This window comes from Hyaena hyaena, unplaced genomic scaffold (genome assembly GCF_003009895.1).
Source record: "Hyaena hyaena isolate Hyena2069 unplaced genomic scaffold, ASM300989v1 scaffold_225, whole genome shotgun sequence".
Lineage (NCBI taxonomy): Eukaryota > Metazoa > Chordata > Mammalia > Carnivora > Hyaenidae > Hyaena > Hyaena hyaena.
In genome coordinates, this window is record NW_024080857.1 from 1,555,811 (window position 1) to 1,571,940 (window position 16,130).

General features: G+C 39.7%; 1 protein-coding gene across 4 annotated transcripts in view; it reads right to left on the reverse strand.

Annotated features, from left to right (window-relative positions):
- CBLB (Cbl proto-oncogene B) overlaps positions 1–14,740 on the reverse strand; it is a 222,592-nt gene extending 207,852 nt beyond the window's left edge. For 2 of the 4 annotated variants that reach the window (XM_039243216.1, XM_039243213.1), the window contains exons 1-2: positions 14,652–14,740; positions 13,091–13,274 (exon numbers count right to left, since the gene is read on the reverse strand). In XM_039243216.1, coding sequence (XP_039099147.1) covers positions 13,091–13,258 — 168 coding nt within the window. In that variant the 5' untranslated portion in view covers positions 13,259–13,274; positions 14,652–14,740. Of the gene's footprint in view, positions 1–13,090; positions 13,275–14,163; positions 14,182–14,534; positions 14,609–14,651 lie in introns of those variants that run through there. The other 2 variants (XM_039243214.1, XM_039243215.1) reach the window with 2 other exon arrangements.
- Between the last annotated feature and the right edge of the window lie 1,390 nt (positions 14,741–16,130).

Genomic DNA, 16,130 nt, shown 5'->3' on the forward strand with positions numbered 1-16,130 from the left:
GGAAATGGGTGTCTTCTGCTGGCAACCAACATCTCACATAGATATCATTTTACTACACTGAAATCCCAGCTAAAGCTCTTTCATAGGTTTTAATTAATGTTTTGGCACATTGTTCCTGAACCCTAAGGAGAATAAAACAAAGAGGTGCAATTTTAATAACTGAGCTATTAAGTAGTAAATGGGTATCAGGTCAGAGCAAGTCTCTTCCACCTCCCCATATTATATCCCGTGCCCGTAGACATGTGTTCCATAATGGTTCAGTCATTCCATCGGGTGTCACCCAACCACTGGGGCATTTGGAGCTGCCTGCAGAACTGAAAATATCTTCTGCTAGGATGAAAAGGTAGCAATTCAACTACTATCGTCAATCCCACGTGTGCATGTAATTTCGTCAAAAGTAAGTTAACTCATCTTATTCCTCCTATCCCTCAAACCAAGGCATAAGAAACCACCCAATTAGATAATCTGTAAATGAATTCATTGGCTACTGCCCAAGAGCATACACACTGCACAGGTGCACACCCTCACATCAAGCAAAATGCACAAAACAAAGGCAGCCTTACTGAGAAGCCAGTGAGGCAGAAGCTTGATAGTCCTTCAAGTAGCTAGCCTTCTATTAGGCCTTCATCACATATTTTTGGGACACATTCAAGAGCAAGAGATTCTAATTTTTTATTTTTTTATATTTATTTTTGAGAGAGAGAGAGAGAGTGAGCAGGTGAGGGGCAGAGAGAGAGGGAGACACAGAATCCGAAGCTGACTCCAAGCTCTGAGATGTCAGCACAGAGCCTGACACGGGGCTCGAACTCACGAACTGTGAGATCATGACCTGAGCTGAAGCCGTATGCTCAACCAACTGAGCCACCCAGGAGCCTCTTGCCACCCAGGTGCCCCAAGAGGCTCCTGGGTGTCTCTGTCAGTTAAGCTTCTGACAGCTTGATTTTGGCTCACGTTGAGCGAAACCTGCTTGGGATTCTCTCCTTTCCCTTTCTCTGCTTCTTCCCCCTCATGTTCTCAACTTCTCTCTCTCTTTCTCTCTGCCTCTCTCTCTGTCTCTCTCTGTCTCTCTCTCTCTCTCTCAGTCTCACACACACACACACACACACACACACACACACACAATTGCTTATGATTTCTGTCTTTTTCCAGGATGACTTCCCTTTTATCCCACTTAGCCTCCTGTTGGGTGGCACTGAAGTGGCTATGGGCATTTTTCAAATCTGGCTGATGGGAATTTGAGTTGAACATACATTTCCTGTGGCTTTAGCAGAAGGTATGGTGAGATGCAGTTATTTCCAGAAGTGGTTAAAATACTGTCAGCCAATGAAATTTTAAAAAAAAATGGATTCGGGAATACTTCAAGTGCCCAGCAAGCAGCACATATAGCATAGAGGCAAGAAGATCCAATTCAATGTGGTAAGGTACATGCCCAATGGTACCCAGGGTGGGAAATACATATGGGCAATGAAAGAAACTCAAAGTATAAAGTGTCCAGAGTGGAGATTATGTCTCTGATGTTTCTGACTATCTACCAATGCTTTTTAAAATTTATAACGTATGATGTTTTATCACTCTAAAAAGATTCAATTTCATACCCAATTTCATATGTGTACCTTTGTATTATTTTTCTTTAAAAGGATCCCTCCAAATTTCAGGTTCTACAAAATATGGATTTACTCCTGGCTACTCATAAAAGTACCTGAGCCAAGTAGGAAACAGTTGAACAGTAATAATTTCAAGAACCACAAACACAATAAATCCAGGAACCAACAAATGAAAACAATATTCACACTTACTATCATACTTCCTTTGAGAATTAACCATACAATTTTTTTTTTGGTGGGGAGAAAAATTTGGCTTAAACTATCAAGCATCAGCCCTTAATTTAAGACAACCCTTTCTCACGTTAACCAGGGCATTATCATATCTTCCTCCTTGTTGCACACAATGCCTAAAACAGAAGTATCTAGCATATAGTACAGAACCCATAAGTGGATCTATAGATGGCATGGTTGATTGATTCTCTAAAATACTACATATATATATAATACATACATATTATACATATATATTATATATGTTTTACATATATTATATATTATACATATATATGTTTTACATATATTATATATTATACATATATACATAAATAGTATTATATTAATTCCTTATTTTCATGACTGAATATACTAGTATTCAAATCAATAATCCAACGGCATAACCAAAGATTAAATGTAAGAATATTACTTTGGTTTCCTACATTTCTTGGAAATGTAAGATGCCATACAATTTATTAAATAATGCCAAATCATTAGAAAAGTATAGTTAAAGGGTCTGATAAGGCTTTTTACCCTCCTTTTATTTTGTGACATTTTGATATAATCAGAGAAGCTCATTCTGCCCTAAAGACTGATGAAATCCCAGACAGGTCAATGATTTAAAAAATCCTGGTTGAAACAGGATATGGTTTTTCAAGTCTTAAAACTATAAAATAGTATCACAAGTATGCACAAATTTCAAAAATATTGCCAGCAACATCGTACAGCAAGCAGGCACAGTTTAATTTCAGCGACATAAAACTTGCTACAGCATGTCACAGATTGATAAATTATTAACTTGTAGTTAGGGGACTACGCAGTTTCAAATTAATTTCCTCTACTGGTGAACTTTTTAACTGATAAAAAAAAATTTCTCTCAGGTATTTTCTTCAGACATTCCAAATAAATGTTCTTTAACAGATTTTTTTTAAGTGTCACAGATTTTTAATTTGCTATTCTCTACCTGACCTTTTTTCTTATTTGCTTTATTTAAATTTAATTCTACCTGGGAATTTATTGTTTTATTCGGTACAATTGTTTGCATAACTACTATATGCCAAGTACTGAGCTTACTGCCAGGGAATTATAGATGACTACAACATACTTCCTGCCTCAAGGAGGCTGGCAGAAGAGACCTAGTTCTCTATAATTAACTTTGGAGCAATGTAATTCTTGCTCTGAGGGATCTTAGGAAAGATCCTGTCCAATCCATTCATTTTCAGATAAAGAAACTAAGAACTACAAAGATTAAGGGACTATTAAAAAATCATTAATCTACCACAAGAGCCTGCATCTTCTGAATCTCAGGCTGATCTTCCTTCTAACTATATCACAATTTAATTAGAATTAGGCATATAATTAATGATCCCTGGCTAACCTCATTTACATTTTTATTTTTACGCCATGTGCAAATTTACATGAACTTCAGCACCCATTTGTTAACTCTACAAACCTTCTGTGTCAGGCATTGTTACAGGCCCTAGGGAATGCAGAATGAAATAAATCACAGACCTGTCCTCAAAGAGTTTTCTAGTGAAAAAGACTGATGGCTTAAAAAGAATTCCAGGAGATTTTAACTGCTGTAATGGAGAAGAGTACAACATGCTGGAGGAGAAAATCAGCAGCTCACTCAAATCTTGACATGAGGGTATCAAGAAAGGCACACCTAGATTTGCAAAAGGAATATTCCCAGCAAAAGGGCATGCAAAGGCTTGGGAGACACTAGATAACAGATCAGAAAGAAGGGAGTCCATGCAATCATTCTAAACGGTAGAAGGCACAGGAAGCCTAGGGTTGAGGGGCACAAGAAGATTTAAAACAGGCGAGATTCAGTTCATCAAGGCCTCTGCAGGCCACAGTTTTCTAAATTTCCATTTGGGCAAGTGTAACATACAATCCTAAACTATGATATGCTGCTGAGTGTAGAGCTGATCAGTTGAATTAGTATTAAACTCTGCGATTTATGACAACTCCTGCCAAAAATGAATAACCCTACACCAGGACTATGACTTCTAGGCAGGTCAAATTCAATTCAATAAATATTTATGGAGTGCCTGCTATGTGCAAGGAACTGCAAAAGCCAGAGAAAGAAAAATTGCTTTTCTAAATACAGTATATTAAGGACAAAAATCAAGCTCACCACAAGGGTTCAAGTTCAGATTCAAATTACTTAGACGGTTTCTAGAAATATCTAAGCAGCTCCCCAGAATGAAAGTTGGTCCCAACACAGAACAATCTTCTTATACAGTGATGAACTTTTTAGGACTGGTGCATAAAAGCACTAGTTCATTAGCAATATTGCTCTTTGGTTTTGAACTAAAAGGCAAAACTTTTAGCTTTGAATTAGGCCACAAACGCCATTATAGTCATTGACTCTAAGGGTTTTAGGGCTAAAGAAGACCTTGGAAATCACTATGACCAATTCCCTCCTTTTTACAAAAAAAATACTACAACACAGAAATGGAACATAGCTGAGTTTACTGCTCTCAACCCACTAATGTCTAGACTTGAGAGTCAGGCACTCTCTCCATAACAATATGCAACCGCCTATTGTATTGGTTTAATTGTATTTAGAGACTTTGAAGAGGGGCAGGCGCTCTCTGTATAAGTCTGTACCATTTCACATACATAAAAATATATATCTAATCTATATATAGGCTGTATATGTACAATATGTATTCACATACACTAAATATATCTTCAACCAGATCAAAGCAAAGGCACAAATATAAACACAGCATTTACCAGTGCTATATTCGTATACCAGTGCTATACGAATTTTCTTGGAACCCTCTTACATTTAAAGAGTTTCTCCACTGTGCCTTAATGAAAACTTCCAGTCAAAATGTAACAAAGAGATATTAGGTTCAGCTAACATATTTCTTAGGTTCACCCCAGCTCCTGAAACGCATGAAACAAATTCTACTGAGGCAAATGGCAAACTTCAACAGTAAGAAATTGTGCCTATACTGTTACAGACTTCCATTATAAAGCACACCTCACTTCATGAGGCAGGCAGTTATATTAAATCAAGTATGTACCCCTGAAGTAAAATATCCCATTTTTAACAACAGTATGGAAAGCCTGAAAGAATCCCTTGTCTATGCTCCTCACGTAAACGTTTTAAGAGGTTCCTTACTGCAATTACACCAAAGTATATCATTATGATAAAAAGCATCTATGAGTTCTTTGAGTTCTTCCCATTTTAATTTAGCTAATCATCCTAAGTGTATAAAACTATATAAATGTATACAGTATAAAATGTAAAAAATGTAAAAATAATAAAAAACACTTTCCACATAGAATATTAATTGGGCAAAACAAGTCATTAGCATATCAAATAGGTTAGGGGTCTAGTGTATTAATTATGGTAGGATTTATGAGCAACTACCCAATCATTTATGGTTTTCAATAAAGGTTTCTTTAAATAAAAAATCATATAAACACCATTAAATAATTGACTAGTTGCAATTTAATTATCAATTGTGTATTCATTTGTTGACTTTCCTTCAAAAAAGAACAGATCTCCCTTAAGGGTGGAGAACATATCTCTCTCACTGGTCTGTCTCCCTCACCTAATGTAGAATCTTGCAGAGGGTAAATGCACAATAAATACTTGATGGAGGAAAGAAAGTGTAGAAAGGAAAGAGCAAAGAACTCTCAGAAGCAGGTAACATTACAAATAGGAAAACCATACCTATAATGACTAAACCTGTCTAAGTGAGTACAAAGTGAGTACAAAGTTTCAAAACGAATTTGATCATATCAAAATTTAGGGAGTAAAGATCCTTTTTGATTCACTTCTCACAGAAAGGGGAAGAATCATATTATTCCATGGAACAGTCTGCTTGAATCTTCATACTATGAACACAGATGCTAGAATCAGTCAAAACTAAGATCTGGTGCTGGCATTTATTAGCCTTACAACTTTGGGCCCACTTCTTCTTCTAGAAAACTCTTCAGATGTTCTAATTCTTAGAAAAAGAAATGTAAAGTGCTCTGCACAGTGGCTGGCACATAGTTGGCACTCACTACTTTTTAGAACTTCTTCTCCTTGCATATTTCATATTATACCACAACATGGTCAATGCTGCAGATTTTGCCAACACAGAGAATTAGACCAAGGGCACTGAATGCTCTGTTGATGATCATTAAGAGTTTCTTTGACATCCTGAAGTTCTTCATACTACCTGAAATCCTGTAAAAGTCTGGAGTGTTTTGTGCTAGAAAGCAGCAAACAAGGCTAATAGTATCAGCAGTGCTCGGCTGATGTGGAATCTGAACAGGCAGAAAACATTTAACTTAAGAACTATTTTTGTTATTGCCACTGGAAGATGATAATTAGTATACTTAACAATTATTTAAATATTAATATGTTAAAGAGCTAAAAAATTGCTCAGTTATTTTCAAAATGCTTCCATCATTACCAGGAAAATATCAAAAACTTACATATATATTAAAGAAAACAAAAACCCTTAACTAAATGCCCAAGCAGAGTAGATAAAAATAGTATCGTGGCATCATTTAAGTCACAGCATGTTTCTAAAATGATCTTAATCTACAGGATAAAAACTTTTTTCCATCTCAATTTTTTACTTACTTACCCATCTCATTGCTGAGGACTGATTAAAATATACATTGTTTATTCTATAATATAGAGTTTTAATTTTTTTTTTGTTTAATGTTTTATTTATTCCTGAGAGAGAGACAGCATGAGCAGGGGAGGGCCAGAGAGAGAGGGAGACACAGAATCTGAAACAGGCTCCAGGCTCTGAGCTAGCTGTCAGCACAGAGCCCGACATGGGGCTCGAACCCACGAACTGTGAGATCATGACCTGGGCTGAAGCAGGATGCTTAACCAACTGAGCCACCCACGTGCCCCTATAATATAGAGCTTTAAAACATGGATTGAACACTACAAATGTTATTCCTGAAATCACTTCCTGACAACCCAACATAAAATTTACAAAATCCCTCAAAATTCTGTGTATTTCCTTACTTCTCCCTTATCTAAGTAGAAGTCAGTTATCTACGAAGGTCCACTCTTCAACTTGCTCTTACCCTTTTCCTCCCACACTGTAATCTAGGATGCCGCTTTATTATTTTGTCTTCCTTTGTATTTTAAGTCACTCCCTACCTGCATCCCTTCCCCACAATCTGTGAAGCTCTCCTATAGCACCCCACACACAAAGTTATGTTCTACTTAAACCACCAACCTATCTATCAGAACTTTCTTCTTTTCACCAGTTGTCACACTTCTAGAATAACTGTTAAATAATCCACATATTCCTTTTAATCTAGTCCCCGCAGGTAAATGAAACCACTCTTGAAAGGTCAACAATGGCGTCTACCCATGAAATTTAGCAACTAATTCAATTTTCATCCTGCTTTGTTTTCTCCACTTGGGACTTGAACTTGATTTTCTCAGAATGTGAAACTACCTCCTTAACTGAAGTCATCTCTACCCAAGAAATCAATATCCCCTAATTCTTTTCCTACCTCTCTCACCACTGTTTCTTGCAAGATTCTCCTTCACTGCCATCTAATTATAAGTACAACCCCATACACAGCCAAAATGCCAATCTCTGACTTTTTCTCTCACTCTCATCTTCTGCTCTGCACTGCAATCTCTTGCTGTTCTACAACCTGAAATGCAACCTCTGTGGGCATATCTACTAAATGTATGTCTCTAGTTTCAACTTCTCTCTTCAACTGTACATTCAACTTTCTGACTTCAAAATGAATTTCACTCTGGGATGTCAAACTCAACACGGCCAAAAACAAACACAGGCACCAAGTCCCAAGCTTCCTCTTTTTCTTACTATGTTCTTGATCTCATTAAGGGCATCACTGCCTTCGGGTTAAACACCTCGAGTCACTTTCACTTCACCTTCTCTTTCATCCTCTATCTCTAAAGGGTCACCAGATCTGTAAATTTTATCTCCAAAATGCCTCCCATGTTAGAACCTATACTCGCTTTACAGACTCTCAATTCTCTAGCTCAGTCCTTCATTATTTCTTGCCTACTCTGTTTTAATTTCTCTGGATCATTATTCCTACTTTTAAGTTTCTTATCTCTTAATCCATTCTTTTCAGAGTCAAGAGAGTAATCTATCCCAACAGAGCCTTGACTGTTTTTCACACTCTGCTCAAAGATTTTAAATACAATGCCAACTCCTTGAAAGAGCAGAAAGCCTCTTCATCTTTCTCTAACTTACCTTCTGAGCAATCCCTCTGTCCTCACATTCCTCCAGCCTAATGTGTCCTCCACCTCACTGGAATCCAAAACATCCTCAAAAGAAAAGCTGGCGAATACCTCTACCATGCCACATTCCATATCAACTCTTCACCTTAGCAAGCACATTCTCCTCCACCACATACTAAGTCACAGCACTTTATTTATACCCCACTACAGCACTTACTACATTCTGTACTATGTAGAATACACTATATTACATAGACTGGAAGGAGTATTTACAAATCTCTATCTCTCCATAAATGAAATATGATAAATAAGATAAATGAGTGATGAAATCAATAGATAGCATATAAAACAACCTCAAGGAAAGGAAAAGTTGATTCAAAATCTGAATGGTAAAGATTTTAGGAGAGTTAAAAAGATTACTAACTAGGGCGTCTAGGTGGCCCAGGCGGTTAAGCAGTCGGCTCTTGATTTTGGCTCAAGTCATGATCTTGGGATTCATGAGACAGAGGTCACATCAGGCTCTGGGCTCTATGCTGACAACATGGTGACTGCTTGAGATCCTCTCTCCCTTTCTCTCCACCCCTCCCCTGCTCACACCGTCTCTCTCTCTCTCTCTCTCTCTGCCTCTACCCTGCTCACGTTCTCTCTCTCTCTCTCTCAAAATAAATAGCTAAGCATTAAAAAAATTACTTTGTAAGGCTTCTGTTAAATGAATGTCCTATACCACAAGGATAAACCAAGGTAACCTGGCAGGATTCCTTTAAATCTTTTACTTTATAAAAGTTTTTCCTAGAAGTAGAAAGTAGCAAACTTTGGGATCACGTCACTTATCCAAGTACAAATTCAAAATTTCAGTATTAAAACAAAATTGTCCGGACACTTAATGTGTTACCATCTACCCAAGTCAGATAGTGCCCATGATTCTGCTGGCATGGAACAACTTCACTGAGGAAAAGGAAATACAAAAGAATAATTCAAATAAATGATATTCCCTATTCCAAGGGCCTAAGGGTGGTGATGTCTCAAACCCAACAGACACAAACAATAGGCATCCAAAACCTAAGTTTCATGCCAGATATAATTTTTTTAGAGATATGAGGAATTCATTGTAGAAAAGAATACCTACTATTATTTTTTTTAAATGGCTGCATATATTTCAAGCATCTTTGACAAACTTTAAAATATATTATGGTTGCAGTAAAATTATAAAGAGAGAGGATGAATTGCATTCCAAGCGTGACAAATGTACGGAATGTACTGAGGGTAAAAGGCGGAAAAGGCTCTTTGGCATCATCGCTTTTTAAATGCTTTTAAAACTCTTTCAATAATGTAATTTCGAATAAATGACAAGGACAGCAAGACAAAATGTAGGCAGGTACTCAACTTGCTTTGCTCGTTGGCATCAATTAATTATTTTCTAATTTCCTGAACACCCATGTAAGTCCAGCACATTTAGTATCTATTAGATGGAAAACTGTTTCTTCCATTTTCCACCACCTGGCTGAGATGCTTGTGCAAACCATGCTCAGGAACCTCACATGAATAAATCATCATTCCTACCACACTGATTAGCAATCATTTCCTTACCCTCACCTCAGCACTTCCAACAAGAGTACAATAATGCTGTTCCTAAAGGTGCTGCCTGGCAGAATCCAGACAGACAAGTGTCTAAACAGCAGCCAGAAAAACAAGGTGGATACTCTTCACTTTGCCCCACTGTACTTCGCGCAGGTCTGTAACGCAGCCTCGCGCGTACTACATGGCAATTACGTAGTAAACATAATAATAAGTAAATAATAAATGACCCTTTATATGCCTGGCTCCGATGTGGGTCTCTGAGCTTCCTGACAGGTCAAAGGCAGAGTTATATATCTTATCTAGCTTCATCCCTAGCAATAAGCACTCATTGTTGAACACAGTATAGGCGCTCAGTAAACGCTGATTAAGTGTTTAAGAAACCCATCTCTGTAACAGCTTTGACACAAACTCCACATTCCAGGTATATCTGAACCTAGATGTGTATTCATAAGTAATAGTTCTGTCACTGTATCAAACAGGCATCCACAGACCTGAAGAGTTTGGGGTGAGCTACTGACTTAAATGGACACACAGAGCTGAGGCCCAAAAATACGTGTAAATGGGATGCTTTGGGATGTGTTGCCATTCTTTTTCTCAACAAGTGTACCTTGCTTAACTCTGTGCCCCTGCTGTTTTATTACAAAACACTTCACATGTCACAAAAACACAACTGAGCAACTGACTCCCTCCTGCTCTCAGTGACCTTGTATACCAAGCCTGCCCTCTGAAAACATACCAATTAGCTGGAACCAGAATCTCAGTTGACTGTTTTAAACTCTAGAGGCCAGGGAATAGTCAGACTACACACTCACTGGATGTTTCTCCTACAGTCTGAGACTGTTTCATATCCCTTGCAAAATAAGTTATTTCACTTTGTAGGTGGATAGCTGAAACATACTGAACTTGAAGCTGGTATCATGTTTATACATCTAAGATCGGCCCTTGTTGAAGAGGCCTCCTAAAGACAAAAATATTAACTAAACATTTAACCCTGCCTTTTACATAACTACCAGTTAGGCTTGAAAGTTACTATTTTCTGTTACTCACAGGCTAAACTCATGCTTTTTGCAGTTATTTTATAAAATGGTTAGGTAATGTGTCAAGGGATTTTACCTTTGGGACTAATAATAAAGATCCTGATGTAATCACCATGACAATGTTGAGATTATGAACCACTTCCTTCACCGCTGACAAAGAAAATAAAGGTAAATACATGTGGGGGATACTTCTGCATTACACAAACAAAATATATTTTCAGTTAGTAATTATCAAGGCCTTTTTATTACGGTGTGATAGAGTAGTAATAAACATCCTGAACTCTTTTATAATGATTTATGTGATTTCCCTCCACAAAACCCATGGATGCATTCATAAATGAACACAATAATTTTCGTTCTTGACAAATAATGAAGACAAATAGAGGGAAAGCCATACCGATGCACCTATGCCAGCAACCAAACCCTCATTCCACTAAGTAGAGAGTGTCAATAATAGTTTCCCTTACGAGTCAAGTTTCTCAACTGGAGAGGCTAAACCCAAACCCACAAAAGGGTTAATAAAATAAACAATGGCAGAAGCTTAACTATCAAAAAACCATCTATTTTACCATAACCCATGGCGAAATAATTAAAAGTGGATAAGACTTATGTTAGCAGTTACAAACCAGAATTATCAATATATTTCTTAATGTTTGAAGAATAATGACTTTATATTAACTATACTTCACCACTTCATATGAATCTTTTTTTTTTTTTTTTTTTTTTGGATGTTCTCCCATTCACTCACAAATGTACAAATTCTGACCACTCACAGAAAGGGGTCGAGAGGGAAGAGCAGCTCCTTGGTAGAATCTGACCCATTTGTTTGTTGCCCACTCATATAAGAGGTAAGTTAGAGAAAAACGTTGAATTCCTTCTCTTACTCTCAACTAATGATTTAGGCAGTTAGAAAGACCTTAAACCTTTTACTCTTTAGAAAAGCAAAGACAACTACTGTTGCACCTGCCAAATGCATGCAGATCTTTCAAGTGCATACTCCTCATTCTTAAGTATCCAATGCTAAAATCAAAACCTGACCTCAAGTAGCAAGTTGCAATGTTCTGACACTATGATATCATTCTGTCTGGAGCATTTTAATATCACAATTTGAATCAACTGGCAGAAGCTTAAATAGGTCACACTGAAGCCAAGAACTAAGGATATTTATCTGGCAAAAATTTCTGGCTCTGCATTTGGTACCACCAGCCATAGAATGGCAGGCCTATCATCCATCTGTACTTTCCATAACGATAAATGAAGAGAAAACAAATCTTGTCACCTTCCTGTATGGCTAATACCACTGCCAGTGGCCTTTTGTGGCAAATATTTGTACACAATCACAAGCCACAGTAAAGGCAACTGCTATCACGTGATTTCAAGGAGGCTTTAGCACATCCCTACAAAGCATTTTTTTTTAATTCCATTTCTGCAGTCAACAAAAATATCAAGAGCCTTGCATCATCTAAATTTATAATTAGCCCCAAATATCTATGAAATGAAACCAGATGGTGCTACAAACATTTACCAATATATAGCAGACAGTACTACTGCTTCAAAAGCAAGAACTATTAATTCTGCACAGCAGCAAGCTCCATCTTAATCACATTTATTTTATAACCCTACTTAGTAAGAGAGGGCACTGACAGCTACAGTTTCTCAGTAGACCCCTGTAAAATATTCAAGTTGCCTAGACGTCTCAGGGTATGGACATCCAGCTTGATTTCTTCTTGTGAAATTATAATTCATCTGATAGCAACATGCAAAAACCACAGAGGTTTCTGATACTCTCCGCCCCACCACCTCCATCATAAATTTTCCTTTCACAATAAACAATGTGCAATTGAAAAGGTTTCCTGTTTCAAAATGGAATAGATGAAAGAAACTGTAACTCTATCACTGACGACAAAAAAAAAGGTTCCTTAATGAAGATGAATTCTCAAAGATGAAAATGGAAACTGTCTCAAATACTGCTTCCTCACTTAAGGACTAATCTGGTTCTTCCCCTAGGAAATATTCTCAGCAGCAAGTACTGTGGTTATCATGAGTGGTCTATCAGAGGCTTTTCTTAAAATACTTGTTTGCACTCTTTTGTTATTTAACAGTAACACAACGTCATAAGACAAACACTTCCAAACTATTCTGTGGCCATGTACCAACAAAGGGCAGCCAACGGTAAAAACTTTGCATATCTGAGTCATATAGAGGAACTCTGAACCTTGAAGAGCAGGACAAGAGGTGAAGAAAACAAGTCTTTGCTCTGAAACCAACTTTTTAAAACATACAGAGTGGATGTCAGAAAAATGGTCAATCCAAATCAAAAGACTGTTGCCATAACAATAATTATTAATTAATGGTAACAGTAATACTAATTGATGGTTCAAATAAAACCAGAGAAGAAGGAACCATATCCAGGCAAATAAGGCTGCACACAGGCACAATCATACAGAACTTACCACTTTGTCCATGAGTTTCCAAGTTTTCTCCACAGTCCTGCGGTCGGCTGCTGCTTGCTTAGGAGGTCCAACTGCATCTTGAATAGCGTCAATAATTCCCAAAATTCTTCCTTTTCGGGGGTTTCCTCCTCGACCACCAGGGTTTCTGCCATTCATAGAATTTGCCATCTGGAACCGTAGTTCTCTAAAAGGCAGATTTAAAAGAAATGGAAAAAAAGTTAGTTGGTCATGAAAATGTTTACCCAGGTTAACTGGACAGGTTAATTTGTACCCACGACCTTCTCCTTCAGCAGGGAGGAGAAAATCCGGGGTCCCAGATTCAACTTTTCAATAGCCTATGAATTTGCAGTCTCAATTTGTACACACAACAAACACGTTTAGGAGCGTTGACCTTACATTTGCTTTTAGAACAGTAAGAGTTAAAGATGCATCCTCACATTTCACGTAACAGAAGCCTTGATTAATAACCAACTCATAACAAAAACAAAACAAAACAAAAAACTTAGACAGGCTTCCTCCAACTAGATAAGAACACAATGTTCTCCCCATCCCTGCCTTAATCACAATTCTACTTACATACATTCGAACTAAAGCCCCCAGAAAACATTTTCAAAGCCTCACTCAAAAACTCCACTTTCACTCTGTTAGATTTCGTCAAGTTATATAAATGTAAACATTATTCCACAGGAGCATAAGGGACCTATCTGTTGTCAACAAAGGCTTAGGACTTGGATTTCCCCCGCTAAAACCAACAAGTATGGACACAGGAACACAGACACCCGAACACACAGTTCTTTAAACCAACACGGTGAGAGCCCCGAGTTAAGAGCCAAATAATACAACAAATAACTCATTTTAAAAAGAGGGGTGAGAAACTGACAAGAGCGGGCACAATAAGAGAGTTCGCTTAGGTCGCTCCTTCCCCCTCGTCTCACCCCAGGGGGACAGAGGGGTCCAAAGCTTTGTTTCGGGACGGCTGTGCCCCTTCCTTGTTCAGGCCCCTCTCCGGCCACTCTCGGAACTCAGCTGGGGGAGGAAGGTGGACACAGAAAGGACAGAGTATCCCCCCGCACCTCCAGCGTCCGCAGCCCGATCAGTCTTGGGCGCCCCGCATTCGGCTCGCGAGCGGACGCACCCCCCCCCCCCCCCCCCCCCGGGATGTCTGCAATCCCAGCCGCCAGGCTCCCTTTACTCGCTCTCCCTCCTCCCCCGGCCCAGCCAGGGTTCCGGTCTTTAAATACCCCTCTACAAACTGTGCCGGCGGCGGCGACGGCAGCTGGAAGCCAGGGCTGTCCCCTCTCCCTCCGTGGCCGCGCCTGACTGCCCCAGGGGCCCCTGGCCGGAAAGAAGCGGCAAACCTCCCCGGCGCCCCGTTCCCTCCCGGCCTCCCGGCGCCGTAGCTGTCCAGAGACACGCGTGTGCGCGGCTCCTACTTTACACGCACCAGCCCAGGGTGCGTGGAGAGCCCGGGCACGGAGTGTGTGATCGCCGTAAAAGCACGTTCCCGGGGAAGGAGCAACCCAGAGCTGAGGCCACGGAGACGGGGAAAAGCAACAATTACCGTCAAGACCAATCCACGCCCGCTCTCCCCTCCCGCCCGATTCTCCGGGAGGCCGCGGGACGCCGCCGCAGCACTAGCTGGAGGAGGAGACCACTCGCTGGATGCCCCACCCCTGTAGGATACACACACTGAGAAACCCGGGAGGGGGCGGGGCCGGGGGGCGGGGCCGCGCGCGGCCAGACCAATCCTACGCGCCCTTGCACTGCCCGACAGCGGACGGCGCCAATGGCGGGGAGGCGGCCGTCCTCCAACTACCACCCAGTCCACGTCTCCCACAGTACACAATGGCCCCAAAGGAAGGCCCGCTCGCGGCACGTCCCAAATGGAAAAGGACTTGGAGGGAAATGGGAGGACTGGACTCACCCAAGAACGAAAGTGGAAAAGGGAAAGGAAATGGAAGAAAGGATGCCAGGCGCTAGGGAACTGACCAATAAGCGGTGGCCGAGTGGGCGTGAGCCCTGGGAGCCGGAGCCGAAGCCAACTGGGGCTAAAAGGCGGGACTTCCTGCTTCGCTCGGCCTTCCCAGTCTTTTGTTTCATAGCAACAGAGTAGTGGCTGGGAGGGTGTTGCTTCTCTACTCTGGGCGGGTCCAAAGCTGAAGAATTTCATCTCCCTAGGGCTGCCAAACTCTTCTACCCAGGACAGCAGCCAAACAGGTCTAAGGCGGTGCTTCTTGCTGGCTGTCAAAAAAGAGCAATAGTCACCCAGCTAGCTTTTAAGATGAAATATAAACCTCGCATCTAGTATACTAGGGTTAACACCTGAATGCCAACCAAAACTTCCTAAATTTCTGAATGCATCCCTTTACTGTTAGTTCCAGAAAGAGTGAAGATCAAACAGCCGACTCATGAAAAAAGCAAATAGTTGACCATGCCGACAAAAGAGTCTCTGCTAATCAGGACAAGGTAGTGAAAGAGCCAGACTATGGGAATTGCTAATATATGCATCGCACCTTTTAATGTAGTACAAGTTTCTGCATAAACGACTGAAGAGGAAACAGCTTTTGTATTTTGTTTGAGTCACCTTTATATAGATTTCTCTCCGTCTTAAAAACAACCTCATTGTATCCGCCATTCTCTCCCAGCATTTGTGATCTCTCTTCTGTGGTTCCATCACTATGCCCTTAGAAAGAACCACATCTGGCTAATCTTAAAAGGAAAAATCTACTGTGCTGGGACCTCTTTCAACAAGATCAGATTAAACAAATGCCTTCTATTTCTTTCTGTTTAACTTCAATCCTACCACAGGTGCTACTAACAATTGCTCTGAACTGTCATGCTTTGGAATTTTCTTTCTACTACAGTTGGTAGTGCTGCATACATTTTACACCTCGGACTTCTCAGATTTTGTGATATTTTGTGGGATATTTTTTTAAAGTATTTCTATTCTTTCTCTAACCAGTTAACCTGATAAAATATTTCTCAATGGCCCTGACCACTTTCTAGCTAAATAACCATAATAGTACTGTGATTACTTATT